The sequence below is a fragment of the Saccharomyces eubayanus genome, chromosome III (assembly GCF_001298625.1).
Source record: "Saccharomyces eubayanus strain FM1318 chromosome III, whole genome shotgun sequence".
Classification (NCBI taxonomy): domain Eukaryota; kingdom Fungi; phylum Ascomycota; class Saccharomycetes; order Saccharomycetales; family Saccharomycetaceae; genus Saccharomyces; species Saccharomyces eubayanus.
Window position 1 is genome coordinate 92,754 of NC_030978.1, and position 14,009 is coordinate 106,762.

The 14,009-nt window shown below is 41.5% G+C and overlaps 11 protein-coding genes across 11 annotated transcripts; 5 read left to right on the forward strand and 6 right to left on the reverse strand.

Annotated features, from left to right (window-relative positions):
- Positions 1–103: 103 nt before the first annotated feature.
- On the reverse strand, positions 104–570 carry DI49_0740 (uncharacterized protein; the record flags this gene model as incomplete). The annotated part of the gene is made up of 2 exons (XM_018363964.1): positions 104–414; positions 483–570. 2 exons carry the CDS (start codon positions 568–570, stop codon positions 104–106), a joined length of 399 nt encoding a protein of 132 aa, XP_018223368.1.
- A 278-nt stretch (positions 571–848) lies between these two features.
- On the reverse strand, positions 849–2,150 carry GBP2 (single-stranded telomeric DNA-binding/mRNA-binding protein; the record flags this gene model as incomplete). Its single annotated transcript, XM_018363965.1, has 1 exon — positions 849–2,150. The coding sequence occupies one exon, from the start codon at positions 2,148–2,150 to the stop codon at positions 849–851; it is 1,302 nt and encodes a 433-aa protein (XP_018223369.1).
- Positions 2,151–2,384: 234 nt separating this feature from the next.
- SGF29 (Sgf29p) lies at positions 2,385–3,260 on the reverse strand (the record flags this gene model as incomplete). The annotated part of the gene is made up of 1 exon (XM_018363966.1): positions 2,385–3,260. One exon carries the CDS (start codon positions 3,258–3,260, stop codon positions 2,385–2,387), a length of 876 nt encoding a protein of 291 aa, XP_018223370.1.
- A 271-nt stretch (positions 3,261–3,531) lies between these two features.
- On the reverse strand, positions 3,532–4,461 carry ILV6 (acetolactate synthase regulatory subunit; the record flags this gene model as incomplete). Its single annotated transcript, XM_018363967.1, has 1 exon — positions 3,532–4,461. The coding sequence occupies one exon, from the start codon at positions 4,459–4,461 to the stop codon at positions 3,532–3,534; it is 930 nt and encodes a 309-aa protein (XP_018223371.1).
- A 153-nt stretch (positions 4,462–4,614) lies between these two features.
- On the reverse strand, positions 4,615–5,751 carry STP22 (ubiquitin-binding ESCRT-I subunit protein STP22; the record flags this gene model as incomplete). The annotated part of the gene is made up of 1 exon (XM_018363968.1): positions 4,615–5,751. One exon carries the CDS (start codon positions 5,749–5,751, stop codon positions 4,615–4,617), a length of 1,137 nt encoding a protein of 378 aa, XP_018223372.1.
- A 314-nt stretch (positions 5,752–6,065) lies between these two features.
- On the forward strand, positions 6,066–6,312 carry VMA9 (H(+)-transporting V0 sector ATPase subunit e; the record flags this gene model as incomplete). The annotated part of the gene is made up of 2 exons (XM_018363969.1): positions 6,066–6,088; positions 6,183–6,312. 2 exons carry the CDS (start codon positions 6,066–6,068, stop codon positions 6,310–6,312), a joined length of 153 nt encoding a protein of 50 aa, XP_018223373.1.
- Positions 6,313–6,908: 596 nt separating this feature from the next.
- Positions 6,909–7,679, forward strand: LDB16 (Ldb16p; the record flags this gene model as incomplete). The annotated part of the gene is made up of 1 exon (XM_018363970.1): positions 6,909–7,679. One exon carries the CDS (start codon positions 6,909–6,911, stop codon positions 7,677–7,679), a length of 771 nt encoding a protein of 256 aa, XP_018223374.1.
- Positions 7,680–7,992: 313 nt separating this feature from the next.
- Positions 7,993–9,558, forward strand: PGS1 (CDP-diacylglycerol--glycerol-3-phosphate 3-phosphatidyltransferase; the record flags this gene model as incomplete). The annotated part of the gene is made up of 1 exon (XM_018363971.1): positions 7,993–9,558. The coding sequence occupies one exon, from the start codon at positions 7,993–7,995 to the stop codon at positions 9,556–9,558; it is 1,566 nt and encodes a 521-aa protein (XP_018223375.1).
- A 131-nt stretch (positions 9,559–9,689) lies between these two features.
- DI49_0748 (uncharacterized protein) lies at positions 9,690–10,181 on the reverse strand (the record flags this gene model as incomplete). Its single annotated transcript, XM_018363972.1, has 1 exon — positions 9,690–10,181. One exon carries the CDS (start codon positions 10,179–10,181, stop codon positions 9,690–9,692), a length of 492 nt encoding a protein of 163 aa, XP_018223376.1.
- A 626-nt stretch (positions 10,182–10,807) lies between these two features.
- RER1 (protein retrieval receptor) lies at positions 10,808–11,374 on the forward strand (the record flags this gene model as incomplete). Its single annotated transcript, XM_018363973.1, has 1 exon — positions 10,808–11,374. The coding sequence occupies one exon, from the start codon at positions 10,808–10,810 to the stop codon at positions 11,372–11,374; it is 567 nt and encodes a 188-aa protein (XP_018223377.1).
- A 534-nt stretch (positions 11,375–11,908) lies between these two features.
- Positions 11,909–13,069, forward strand: DI49_0750 (uncharacterized protein; the record flags this gene model as incomplete). The annotated part of the gene is made up of 1 exon (XM_018363974.1): positions 11,909–13,069. The coding sequence occupies one exon, from the start codon at positions 11,909–11,911 to the stop codon at positions 13,067–13,069; it is 1,161 nt and encodes a 386-aa protein (XP_018223378.1).
- Positions 13,070–14,009: the final 940 nt, after the last annotated feature.

Below are 14,009 nucleotides of genomic sequence, written 5' to 3' on the forward strand. Positions count from 1 at the left end.
TTCTTAAACATAATGCAATATATACATTTACATAAAATATGGACAAATTTGAAAGGAACTAAAAAGACAGGAGGAACCTCCCCTTTGTATGAGCTCAAAATAATTAATCAAAGGTGAAAGCCTTAGGGTCAATAGGCGTCCCATCGGGGGCTATGCCATTTTGACCAAATTTCCTTTCCATGTACAGTAGCCTAGCTTTATCGAAACTTATACTGTCATTTTCCATTATTTGCTTGATCTCGTTTTTGGAGATATCGTCCAATCCGCCTCTAGTGTCGTTGTTATTTTCTGAAATGATATCAAAATTACTTGAATGCAGACCACTCTCTAAATCATCAGTAAAAGAGTCATTTAGGCTAATATGTCTATCGAAGCGCGATTGGAATCTCGAACGTAGCTCACGAAATTTGTTGGCTATTGCCATTGTTAGTATGTCGACGTATATTTTGCTTTCCGTCCCAAAATGTAGTTATATTACATACCAACCTTTCCATTCCGGTGTACCATAAATATGCATAAGGATATCAACACTAGCCAGAAAAGCAATTTGAAATAGAATAAATCCCACATTATAGTACTTGCAACCTTCTTGCAAGAAGTATTTTCATTTCTCTTCCTTGAATGAGGAGGGTGCTTTATATACACCTTGAACGCATTTTAGATACCCTTTTTTTTTTTTTTTTTCATTTTCCCATCTCATCGCTAAAACGCTTTTTTTACAGGGATTAAATAAGGTTTTGCCAAAATTGTATATATAACTATAAATAAGGAGCGTATAATCCGGTTCATATTATTATTAATATGTTATTATAAAGTACACAGATTCTTAGACGGTTGATGTTTATGTGTTAATCACGTTTAGCGTAGGAGATTTGTAAACTACAGCCACCATAATTATAATTATTTAATTTTTGAATACAAAAATCTGCGTMTACTAAATTTTCATACTCTACAACAGCAACACCTGTCGGTTGGCCATTTTCTTGTGGTTTTAATTCTGCGTTATTAATTTTACCAATGGGTCCGAATAAGTCGAATAAATCGCTTCTAGCTGTTGAGAATGGTAAATTGCTACAATGAATGAAACAATTTCTATCTCCACCTGGGTTGACACCTTCAGTAAATTTTGTTGCCGTTTCATCAACGTGCACGGTAATATCTTGCACAAGATCTGGTTCAGCATCTCTTATATCTTCTTCAGGGTCTTGCGGATCTTGGTTATAACGGTCGTTATCCTTTCTTCTGTTGTTGAAACGTCCCTCTCTAACTTCCAAGACTCTACCTTCCACTTCCATGCCGTTGAATGTGTCGATGGCTCTCATCATCTCGTCCTTTGTGGGGTAAATAACGGATCCAAACCCTCTGGAAAATCCGTTAAAATCCAGTTCAACATCGGCGCGTAAAACGCGTCCACATTCTTTGAACATGTCCTTCAAAGACTGCCAATTTATGGAATACGGTAAATTAATGATGAACACTTCGAACCCGTTATCTACTTCCTCTCTGGTAGCCTTTTTAGAAAACTCTTTGGAAGCTTCAGGTGGAGGATTGTCTTGTCTTACCATAAGTTTACGGTCCATGAAAAGAGCACCATCGAATTTTGATATAGCATCTTGAACAGATTCGTTATTGGTGAATTCTACAGTTCCCATACCACGATGATGGCCCTTTGATGTGATAATATCGGCCTCCACGATTTCACCCACTGTGCCAAACAACTCTTTCAGGTCTTCAGGGGTACAATCGAAGGTTAAGTTTCTCACGAAAATGCTGTTTTCAAAATTTCTTTTGGTAGCGTCAAATTGCTTTTCTAAGTCTCTTTCAACAATTGGGCCTAAACTACGACCTCTACCGCCACTGGCGCCACCGCCACGTCCGCCTCTGAATGATCCGCTTCCTCCTCTGCCACCACGTCCCCCTCGGCGGGGAGGCCAGTCTCTGTCATCGTGGTAACGGCCGCCGTATCCCTGGTCGTAACGATCGTTAAAACGGGAGCCTCGGTCACGCCTTTGATGGCGACTGCTACCGCCACTACCACTATTACTATTGTTATAATCATCATACCGGTCCCTGTCATCGCTCAAACGACGACGCACAGGCGACCTCGATCTGCTTCTATCATTTCCGTACATTCCTAGTCTTCTTTCCATCTTTACGAAATGACTTTACTGATGGTTTATTTTATACTCTTGTCTTCTTTCCGCCCGTAGCTTATTTCTAATGGGTCTATGTAATAATTCCTTCCAAATTTTATTATTTTTTCAATTTTTCAATTTTTCAATTTTTTTCACTATTTGTAGAATTTGTCACTCACAACGACAACAAAGAGGTTAAAGGGAAGCCATGTAGAGTAAAGAACTAGTGGCTATTATCAGCGGCCACTGCTATTTCTTTGCTGGGTTTGCCGAAACCATTGGCGACGGCAACACCAGACGGCGAATTACTTCCGTTTCCTTGTCTACCTCTTCCTCCCCATCGAACCGCAGCCTGCAAGTGCCGTCTCTCTTGGTTCCAATGACGATTGCAGGATAGAAAGTCGTGGTTTCAGGGTACCTTGCCAAGACTTTCGTGCCTGGTGGATAGTTTTTAGTAGGGAAGCCTGGCGGAATCAGTAATAACTCTTTCCAATTACACTTGAAAACCTTGCCCGAATTGCCCGACTCGTCTGGCTCAGGGTCTCTAACTTCAAACCTCGTTCCGTCTGCTATTATCTTGAGCACTTCACACTGGATCCATTCGCCATCGGCATTGCCTCTCCTGGGCTTGTAGGCCACCTCTGAGCCTAACAAAATCGGAGCACTTGGGTTGTACTCGCTGGTCCAGTACGACCTGCCGGCCTTTCCCGGAGCCTTTCCCGGAGCCTTTCCTGGTGCTTTCCCTGGGGCCTTCCCTGGTGCTTTGCCTGGTGCTTTGCCTGGTGCTTTGCCTGGTGCCTTTCCTGGCGTCTTCTTGCCCTGTGGCGAGGGCGTTGCCGCTTTCTCTTCATCTTCTACCTCTTCTGTGTTTTCCTCATTCTTCTCCTCCGGCGGCTCGTCCAGCATCAAGGACAGATTGGAGCGCACGTTTTCGAGAATACGATGCGCCCTGTTGATGTTTTCCATGTGCTCCTGGAATGTGGTTAGATGCAATTGCAGCTGATCTTCTGACAGATTGATGAAGCTCACTTTTTTCGCCTGCAAATCGTCATCGAAGGAAATGACCTCGTTGGCATTGTATATGTCTTGCAAGGACGACACCACAACATCCCAATAGCCGTCCATAATAGCGAGATGTGACGTGTGCTCTAATACTGGAAAATTCCGCCGTCCAGAGGTGCTACTATTGTATTGTCATTGTCTTTAACCTTTTTCGTATTTGGCAAGAGATCAAAAGGGAAAGCAAAAATTAAAAAAAATTTGGTAACGCGTCACCTCGTACAAACGCACAAGTAATAGGAACCTCTGAGTAAAGAAGCTCATCATTTATATAGATACGTTATGTAGATGTATAGAGGCCCAGGAGGGGGGAGGGCGAGAGCTGCTGCGAGAGGCATTAACCAGGTGGCAATTGGGAGATGTCGACGATTTCGTTGATCTTCTCGTCTTCGTCGGCGGCCTCCTCGATGCTTGTCTTTAAAGGAGTTCTTGGCAGTGCCATCATACCGCTTCTTGCACACTCTAGAACACCGAATGGCTCAACCAGCTTCAAGAAGGCGGAAATACGGGTGGGCTTGGCGGAAAGCTCGACGATACAGCTGGTTTCGCTGATGTCGACGACACGACCACCGAAGTTGTTGGTCAAATTGGTGACGTCGTTCAAGTGCTCGTGCTTCAATCTTAAGATCTCACTGGCGGGCAAGTTGGCAGGGTGGAATTGCTTTTCTCTGATTTCGGCAACTAACTCGTTGGCGTCGGCGCCACCGGAGCTGGTGGAAGTGTGGTGGTGCAACAGCAGGTCTTCAAAGTACTCTGTACCTAGCAAGGAGATTCTGGCCATGACCAACTCCCTCTTGATGATCTCGGAGTTGGTGTAGTCGAGGACGGCGTAGACGGGGACCAGGTCCTCGATCTGTCTGCGTGCTTGCTCGATGACACCATCTTGGCCTTGCAAGACGATGGTCATTCTGCTCAGGTCCTTGACCTCGGTGTTGCACACAACCAACGAGTCGATGTTGAATCCTCTGGCGGCCAAAGTCCCAGAGATCCTGGACAGGACACCGGGCTCGTTCTGCACCAAACAGTTCAAGACGTGCTGTTTTCTTGGCTGACGAGAGGGGGCTGGGGTCTCATAGATGATGGATGAGACGGCACTGTTGGCGTTCCACGAAGGGGTGTCCAAGGTGGGCAATGGGGGCCTTGCGGCGTGTCTATGCATCTGCTTATACGCCAACGCGGAGGTCGACGATGAACTGCAACGCACCATAGTGGCGCACGACGAGGCAGCCACTCTGCGGTGGCCACTTTGCAACAACGATCTCAACATTAGAAGACAGATGGTGAGCTCGGATGTTTCTAAGGCTCTGTATGTACAAACTACGTATGTGACTTATACATTGCTCCCCCGTTGGTCGTGGGCAAAGAGCTTTAAAAATATTTTTTGTTTTCGATGCTAACTCGGCGATGCGAAGAAAGTGAGTCACGCTAACGGTGAGGTGATTCGTTGGATGTGCCATCGCACAAGGAACTGCTGGCGTGCCAGTTCCCGACTCTGCCTGACAAAAGTGTCGAGGGGTACGCTGCCACGGTGCAGCATGCGGGACAGACATTCGATGGTGTCCGTGAGGGCGTAGTCCTTGGCGACCAGCTGGTACAGCTGGTTGAGCCCGTCGGTTTGCGCCACGGCTATGGTGTCGACGTCCTCGTCGTCGAACGGCGAGGTTGAGGAGAACTCCTGGACCGTGGCCCTTTCCGCTGTCAAGACTTCTATCTGAGCATTTAGCGTGTGCATGGTCTGCTCGATGGTCTGTTCCACGGCCTGCAGGCGGGTCTTGTCGACCGCGACCATTTCGTGGAACCTGGCGACCGAGTCTTGCATGATGGTCTGTCTTGTCAGTATCTTGTCCGCCACGTAGTGCACGTCTTCGCGGTACAGCTCGTTGAGCACGGACTGCAGATTCTGCAGCATTTCATGGTGGTTGGTGGGGGAGAGATCCGTGTTGTCCATGTCCATCAGGTCGACCGCACTGGAGGGTGGTTGCGGTGGTGGAGGTGGCGGCAATGGCGGCTGCACGTGTGGGAACTTGGGCTTCGGTGGTAGGGGGGGCACTGTGTGTTTTAGTGGAGAGTGCATTGCGTCGGGCTTTGGCGGTAGGCTGGGCACCCGGTCTTGCGATGGCTCACTCAAAAGACTCATCAATTCTTGCACAACGACTATAAGGCCCATCGTCGCAGGGTTCCAGTGATCGAGTATGGGCAGCGCAACCCTGCCATCAGAGTCAATGTACGCTTGAACGGGCAAGGAACTACTGATTGCGCTCACATCGAATGTTTCCAAGTCTATACTTATGAAGGGGGGTTTTACCGGGTACAGGCTGGGTATCCACATGATCAAGGGCAGGCTGTCGCCGACAGTCCCATAAATGGACAACAGCAACTGCGGACTGCCGTCGGAATGTGTGAATACCCTTGTCCTTGGCCTCAAACGGTGGAATTTGTCCAGCAGCGCCAACGAGTCGTGGAATGTTCTTCTTCCATCGTCATAGATGGGCTGGATGACCTTGAACAGCCAATTGACTACTCCTTCGGGAACAGAGATCTTGCCGCTTGCAGACATCCTTGGTGTTTACCTTCTCCCTTTTCTTGGCCATCATGCTACTAAAACCTCACAAATTTTTGCCGTAGTTTATATTCTCGCGCTGCAAAAAAGATTGCTTCGTTTCTGACCTTTTATCTATACATTAAGGAACAAAGGACCAACGAATATTAAAAGAACAAAGAGCAATGAGTAGTTTGTATGTGCGCCAATCCCCCCTCCTTCCCCCCCTCCTTCCTTCTACTAACTAATCTGTCTGTTTGCGTGACCAATTTAGCTATACTGTTGTCGGTGTATTCATAGTGGTTAGTGCAATGTCCGTGCTATTCTGGATAATGGCCCCAAAGAACAACCAAACGTATGTACAGTTTTGCAAGAGTCCCGTGCCACTGGTGTCGATTCCCATTAATCTTTTATTTTTTTTACTAACAAGAAGTGTTTTTACGGTATAGTGTTTGGAGGAGCACAGTCATCCTAACGTTGGCCATGATGTTTTTGATGTGGGCCATTACGTTTCTATCCCAGCTCCATCCCTTGGTGGCTCCACGTCGGTCAGACTTGAGACCTGAGTTTGCAGAATGAAGCGTCCAGTAGACCAAGCCAAGCGACGTTTCCTGAGTATAATAAATAAGCAACTAAGTATATATAAATACGAATAGAAATATAGTGGCATCTAAACAACTCAGAGATTTTTGAAAACACAATGAGTACGTAACGATAGAAACCCACACGATCTCCGAAACGGAACACTGTTCACGGTTGTATCAAAATGTGTGAACAGGCCATTTCAAAGCTTGATCTTCTCCATAATTAGAACCCGTGTCCTGTGGAAGCGTTTCTAAGGACACGAGGCAGAAACAGGAGTGTGATATTTTGCATGCGCAAGTCGGCAATGCAAGCGACAGGGCACGTGTGTGCACATATACTTATGTGGTCCACCGTGCCGCCGCCGTGCTTGCTTGCTTGCCACTTTGGTTCAGACCAGAGCAGCCTGAGAGGACATCAAGTGTCGAGCTATTGATGTTTGAAAACACTCTTTTCCTCCTCTTTTTTTATAGCGAAAAATCCCAAAAAAAAAAAACTAAGAGCTGCCGGGKGAGCAACGATCAAAAGAAACTACCATTTAGGGCTTCACCGTAAGCTACAGGAGGAGGCAGCTGGTACAAGTGGCCACAAGGATGTTTGTAATAGACTGGAGCGTGCAGCTGTGCATAGGGGTACTGGGGCCCGTGTTCCGTGCTCTCGTGCAATTGCCTCTGTCGATTTTCATCTGGAATGGGTTCCAGCTCGTGGCATTGCCCGTCAATATCCCACTGAAGCTGTTTCTGGGCACGTCGCTGTATCGTCTTGTTGCTCACACGGGTGCCGTGGACTACTACGTGGTCTTGACGCTGTTCCAGTACCTGGCTGTGCTTTGCGCATTCGGTGGCATTATAGGGCTCATCTCCGGCTTCGTGTTTGGCGTGTTCCATTCCATTTGCGGTGTGCCCAGTGTGTATGTCAGTCTCGAGTGGAAGCCATGGTTTGCACCGGTACACAGGTTCTTTGAACGTGTCTCCACTACCATTATCAACATCATGCAAGGCCAAACCACCGCTCCGATACCCATGTCTATGCCCATGCGCATGTCAAGCCTTGGTAAGAAGCACCCCAACGAGAGGGAAGAGGAAGAAATCGATGATGCGACTATAACACACGAAAACAATGGCTACATGACTCCCTGTCAGACCCCCACTAATGAAAAATTTCAGCATTATAATAATGATTCATTCAATACGACCACTACAGACGATGAACCCACTGATATCTGGGATAGATCCGATACTTACCAAAACTCGTTTGCCACCAACGAGACCCTAATGTCTCTTTCCAATAGAGCCAACCTTYGAAGAAATGTGAGTGATGCCGACATCGTTAATATCAAGGCTTTAAGAAGAAATTCAAGATGAAACGGCCATTACTTCTTCACATTCACTAATAAATAATAATCGAGATGGTAAATAATTAATTAGTTACATAGGCTCCGCATTATACTCTTTAGCATATTCTTCCCTTTTCTTCTCTTCCCTTTATGTTTTGTTTTGTAACTTGAATATCAAGAAGAAAACATTAAAAAGAAAAAGCAATAGCGGAACTACAAATTGAAAAGATTAGTGTTCAATTTCCCCTAAAAAGTAACGTACCTAAAAATAGCAAAGAAATAGCCCTTCCTACCTTACTCATTCATAGTTGCTAATAGCACATCCAGGACCACGAATATTCATGACGACTCGTTTGCTCCAACTTACTCGTCCTCATTATAGATTATTATCCTCACCTTTCCGCAAAAGCTCCATCATACAAAGGCAAATGTCTGCTTCAAGCCCTTCTCCAGCCAATAGCTATTTGAACATGATTACTAAGTCTCTACAACATAATCTACAGACATGGTTCCATTTCGAACCAAACGAAATCGACATCATTGAATCACCCTCACATTTTTACGACCTTCTAAAATCAAAAATTTCAAGCTCACAAAAGAGGATCTTTATTGCGTCCCTTTACTTAGGGAAAAGTGAAACTGAACTAATTGACTGTATATCTCAAGCATTGTCCAAAAATCCCGATTTGAAAGTTTCCTTTTTGTTGGATGGCCTTCGAGGAACCAGGGAGTTGCCTTCCACCTGTTCTGCCACTTTGCTATCATCTCTAGTAGCCAAATATGGGTCTGAAAGAGTAGATTGTCGATTATACAAGACTCCTGCTTACCACGGTTGGAAAAAAATCGTAGTCCCTAAAAGGTTCAACGAAGGATTAGGCCTGCAGCATATGAAGATTTATGGGTTTGATAATGAGATAATCCTCTCAGGCGCTAACCTTTCCAACGATTATTTTACTAACAGACAAGATAGATATTATCTCTTTAAATCTGCGAATTTCGCCAATTATTATTTCAAACTACACCAACTTATCAGTTCTTTCAGTTACCAGATTGTAAAACCAAAAGTTGCTGGCAATGTTAACATCATTTGGCCTGACTCGAACCCCACCATTGAACCGATGAAAAATAAAAGAAAGTTTTTGAGGGAAGCTTCTCAATTACTTGAGAATTTCTTACAGATTTCTAAACACAATCAACCGATTTCTCCACCGGGCCAATTTTCCACTATAGTCTACCCAATTTCTCAGTTCACTCCACTTTTCCCTAAATATAATGACAAATCAACCRAAAAATCAACGATATTGTCGTTGCTATCGAATATAAAAAACACCTCTATTTCTTGGACATTCACCGCAGGATACTTCAATATTCTCCCAGAAATTAAAGCTAATCTACTAGCCACACCGGTTACTGAAGCAAATGTGATAACGGCATCGCCCTTTGCCAACGGATTTTACCAATCGAAGGGTGTCTCATCAAATTTACCTGGTGCCTACTTATACTTATCCAAAAAATTTCTACAAGATGTCTCTAGATACAATAAAGATCAAGCTATTACATTACGGGAATGGCAAAGGGGTGTAGTCAATAAACCTAACGGATGGTCATATCACGCAAAAGGTATCTGGATCTCGTCTCGTGACAACAACGATAGCGATAGTTGGAAACCCTTCATAACCGTAATAGGATCTTCAAACTACACAAGAAGAGCCTACTCGTTAGATTTGGAATCAAATGCTCTCATTATTACAAAAGATGAAGAATTAAGAAATAAAATGAAAGGCGAATTAAATGATTTACTACAATACACGAAACCTGTAACTTTAGAAGATTTTAAGTCAGATCCAGAAAGGCATGTTGGAACTGGTGTTAAAATAGCTACTTCTGTGTTGGGCAAAAAACTCTAATTGTATCATCTCTTATTGCTTGTATATATGTGAAATAGATTGTAATAAATTTACAAATGCACTTTATAAAACTCCTGCAATGCAATGTGCACTAAAGTCACTCAACAGATACAGACTGTCTAACCTGTCTATTATAATTTCCCTTTTGGTAGTCGTGGTTTCCGCCCCACATAAAGATATTGAACTTGACAAAGTATGACCAGTAGAGTAATAAACTGTATCAATTTCACCCAAAAAGGTGTTGAGTTGAACGGAATTTTATAAAACAAAGCACTGGTCGGTACAAATAACCTACCTACGAAATCAATAAATTCTGCCAAAACTGATATCAAGACGAACTTTGATGATAGCCCCATCGTAGAGCACCCCATCCAATTGATACTCATTTGCGGAATGTACTTGAAACTTTTAACCAAATTTGCCATCACCCAAAGATAATTTATGTGCTCTAAGTAAAAAATACCAAATTTACCTGAATCCTTCAAGGGTAAGTTAGATATGGAACACCCATATGTGAATATACTCAATATAAGGAAAACGCTCAAAATTATCGTAGAAGTGATGGAAATACCTTGGTAGATATGTTTGGTTGATCTATAATAATATAATTGTCTTAAAACCATTAAGCAGCAAAATAGAACGCAAAAATCTTTGAAAACGAGTAAGCTAGATATAGGAATACTATTGGCAACATCCAATGAATAGAATAGAGGAAACCTTTTAGATAGCTGCTCTCTCACCAGAGGTGAATAACGGTAATGTAAGGCACAATACAAATACAGGCCATTACCTACGAAATCTAAGAGGAATAAGTCATACGAAAGACCATAAATCGATCGATGCAGTTTATTATAACGTTTTTGGTAAAGTATGGCAATGATCTGTGTACATAGTGGAGCTTTTCTTTGTCCCTTAGTTAGTTAATGTGATCTTTCACGTGCATTTTTTATCCTTCAATTATGCATACTGATAGGAAACCCGCCAGAACCTGCAGGATAACAGCGATCATATGAGCAATTCGATACAATGCCTTTGACGAATTTTCCCTACGCCTCTCCTGGAATATCTTCTATTCTCCTTCAGAGCTTCTAAAATCATGGGTTTTTCATTCGCAGAAAAAAAAAATGTCAAAAACGCGCTACTAAAGAACACAAATATACTAAGAGCAGTTAACTACTTGTAAAAGAAAACAAGGCTTGTAATTTACTAGTATTTTACAAGACAAGAAAATAACATACCGAGAGAAAATATGGATTACGACAGCCCTGACCCAATGAACGGTGCTTCAAGCAACGCCCTAATTGCTAAGATGAACTCAGCTAAACTACTATATCAACACTATTTGGATAAAGTCACTCCTCACGCCAAACAGAGATGGGCTGTATTAGGTGGTCTACTATGTTTATTTATGGTGCGTATTACAATGGCTGAAGGTTGGTATGTGATTTGTTATGGTTTGGGTTTATTTTTATTGAATCAGTTTTTAGCCTTTTTGACACCAAAATTCGATATGTCCTTGCAGCAAGATGAAGAAAACAATGAATTAGAGGCTGGTGAAAAATCAGAGGAATTCCGTCCATTTATCAGAAGACTACCTGAATTTAAGTTCTGGTACAACAGCATTAGAGCCACCGTCATTTCCTTAGTATTATCACTATTCTCGATCTTCGATATTCCCGTATTTTGGCCAATTCTACTAATGTACTTCGTGCTGTTATTCTTTTTAACCATGAGAAGACAAATTCAACACATGATGAAATACAGATACATTCCTCTGGATATTGGTAAGAAGAAGTACTCACATCCTTCTAACTGATATTCTTGGAATCCACATACCTCTTCAATGGACACATTCGTATTTTTTTAATTATGTATAAATAAAGAAATTTGATCATTCAAAAGATTTTATTTTCTTTCCTTTTCTGCTTATATCAAATGTTTTTTTGAAAATTATATACCAATTATATATAAGGTCGCTAAGGAGGATCCATTTTTGATCATCATGTATAGATAAAGCGTTTCAAAATATTTCAAGAAAACTCACGTTTTTTCAATCTGTTACGAACCGTCTGTTATGCTTATTTTTATATGGGGTGTATACACTAGTTTCCAACCTTAACGATGAGGTCTGCAACCTGAAATAGTAAGAAATGGGGTGTATCGAAAATATAGGGTGCAAAAGGAAGAGCAAACTAATATGTGTGTTGAAGATTAATTAACCGGTGACGATTTTACGCCGTTCATATATAAGACAAAGTGTACAACATACTCGCCAAATTTATTTTGAAGGATCAGTTAATTTATTAATAAAGCAATCAAATAAAAGTGTTTCAACGGGATCTGAAAAATAATGAAAATCATATCTGTATTAGAAGATTTCGGAGAGAACGAAAATACGATTATCACTTTGGTGCCTCAAACTAAGGATGATCTTTTCACAATATATCAAATAATTGACAAAGAAGACGAAGTTATCTTTAAGAAATTGTTCACGACAAAAAAGGATGAAGTAAATAGAAAAACAAGTACTGATTTAGTAAATCTGAGGCTGAAAATCCTCTCTTATGAATTTGATATAAAGGAGGAATACCTGCGTTATAAGGGTGTCACTGTCGCTGATGATACGAATACCGCGAATTTGGATGTCCCAGTTGGTAAATTTCTTAGTTTTAGTGTAACGTATGAACACCAGTTTACTATTTTCAAGCACCATTTCAATAAGTATGCCAAGAGACTTTTAAAGGAAGCTCTCGAGTTAGAAACCAAATCAGATACCGCGGCAGTGGTACTGCAAGAAGGAATTTCTCATGTTTGCTTATTAACAGCTTCTTCAACTATCTTAAAGCAAAAGACTGAAATTTCAATGCCCAAAAAAAAGGATGCGACTGATATTAACAAATTCAATGAAAAGACTGAAAAGTTCTATAGAGCAACTTATGATGCAATGATGAAGAATTTCAACTTTGATGAATTAAGGATGATTATACTGTGCTCCCCAGGATTCTATGCAAAGGCTTTAATGGAAAAAATCTTGAAGTACGCAGAGAAAGAACAAAACAATTCAATTTTAGAGAACCAAGAGATGTTTATTATCGCCCATTGTTCCACTGGTTATTTACAGGGAATTACCGAAGTTTTAAGAGATCCTGAATATTCTACCGTACTGCAAAATACCAAACTCATTAAAGAAATTCAAATAATGGATGATTTCTTTGAACATTTAAATAAAGACGATAACAAAGCGTGGTACGGTAAAGAGGAAATCAAGAGAGCCGCAAAATTAGAAGCAGTAGAAACATTACTTATTACCGATACCGTACTAAAAAGTGACGACATTGATGAGCGTGAGACATTCTTGGACTTGACATACAATATTGAACAGAGCGGCGGAAGAGTATTTGTATTCAGTACTCTACAAAGTCATGGTGAAGAACTTGGGAGGTTAAAAGGGTTGGCTTGTATTTTAAAATATCCAATTCCAGACCTAGACGAGATTCTTGAAAATAAATAAAAGTACGCTCCAGCTCAACTGAAAAATTAGATAAGAATCCTAAAATAGGAGCAGTTGAACAGAGCAACATACCAATTATGTCTGCTTTGCACCAGTTTTAGTCGTCATTCAATATGGGAAAGCTTTTAATACGAGCTATGATATGAAAAATATCACTTCATTAAATCTAGACGTTATAGACATTATAGACATTATAGAGTAATATGTAAACTATCTATATTCAATCACTAAAATACACATGCTCGCTTGTATTAGCTCATCTTCGGCTCACTATGAGAAGAAACAAGATGACTGACTTGCTAAAACATCATATCTGTGATACACTAAACAAAATAAAATAATAGGTCACATGATCACTTTTGAAGCATTGAGTTTACAGTTTAAATTTTGCGAAAACAAATTAAACTTTATCATTAAACATAAGTCCGTATTTTTTATGTAATTGATTTCCGAAGCAAAATTAAAGGAATAAAGAGAATAAAACAACAACGGTGCAAATTTGAGAGAGTAAACTTAGAAGGCACCACAGACTTTAGATTTTATGATAAAAAGACATGCGCAAGATCGAAAATTCTTTAAAATTCATCGAGGCACATTGACAGCATTCTGTAGTTGAGAATACCGGTAATGTGTCACTAACACGTATCTGCAGAGAGAGTCAGAACCAGTATGTTATTCAACCAGACACTGTTAACACTCAGAACGGAAGTAGATGTACACGGAGATTAAAGTATGTTTACGAGAGTGGTACAACCAGATCTTATGTCGGCCAAAAAGAAAAAGGGAAGGGATATAATCGCCCTCATTTCGAGTCACACATGTCTTCTCAAGCCGTAGAGACACGGTTTGCTTACTTCTTTAGTTGGGGAAGGGGCTATTGAAAAAACCGCTTAAAGAACAAAAGACATTATATACCGCTTGCTTTATGATTGCTATATTC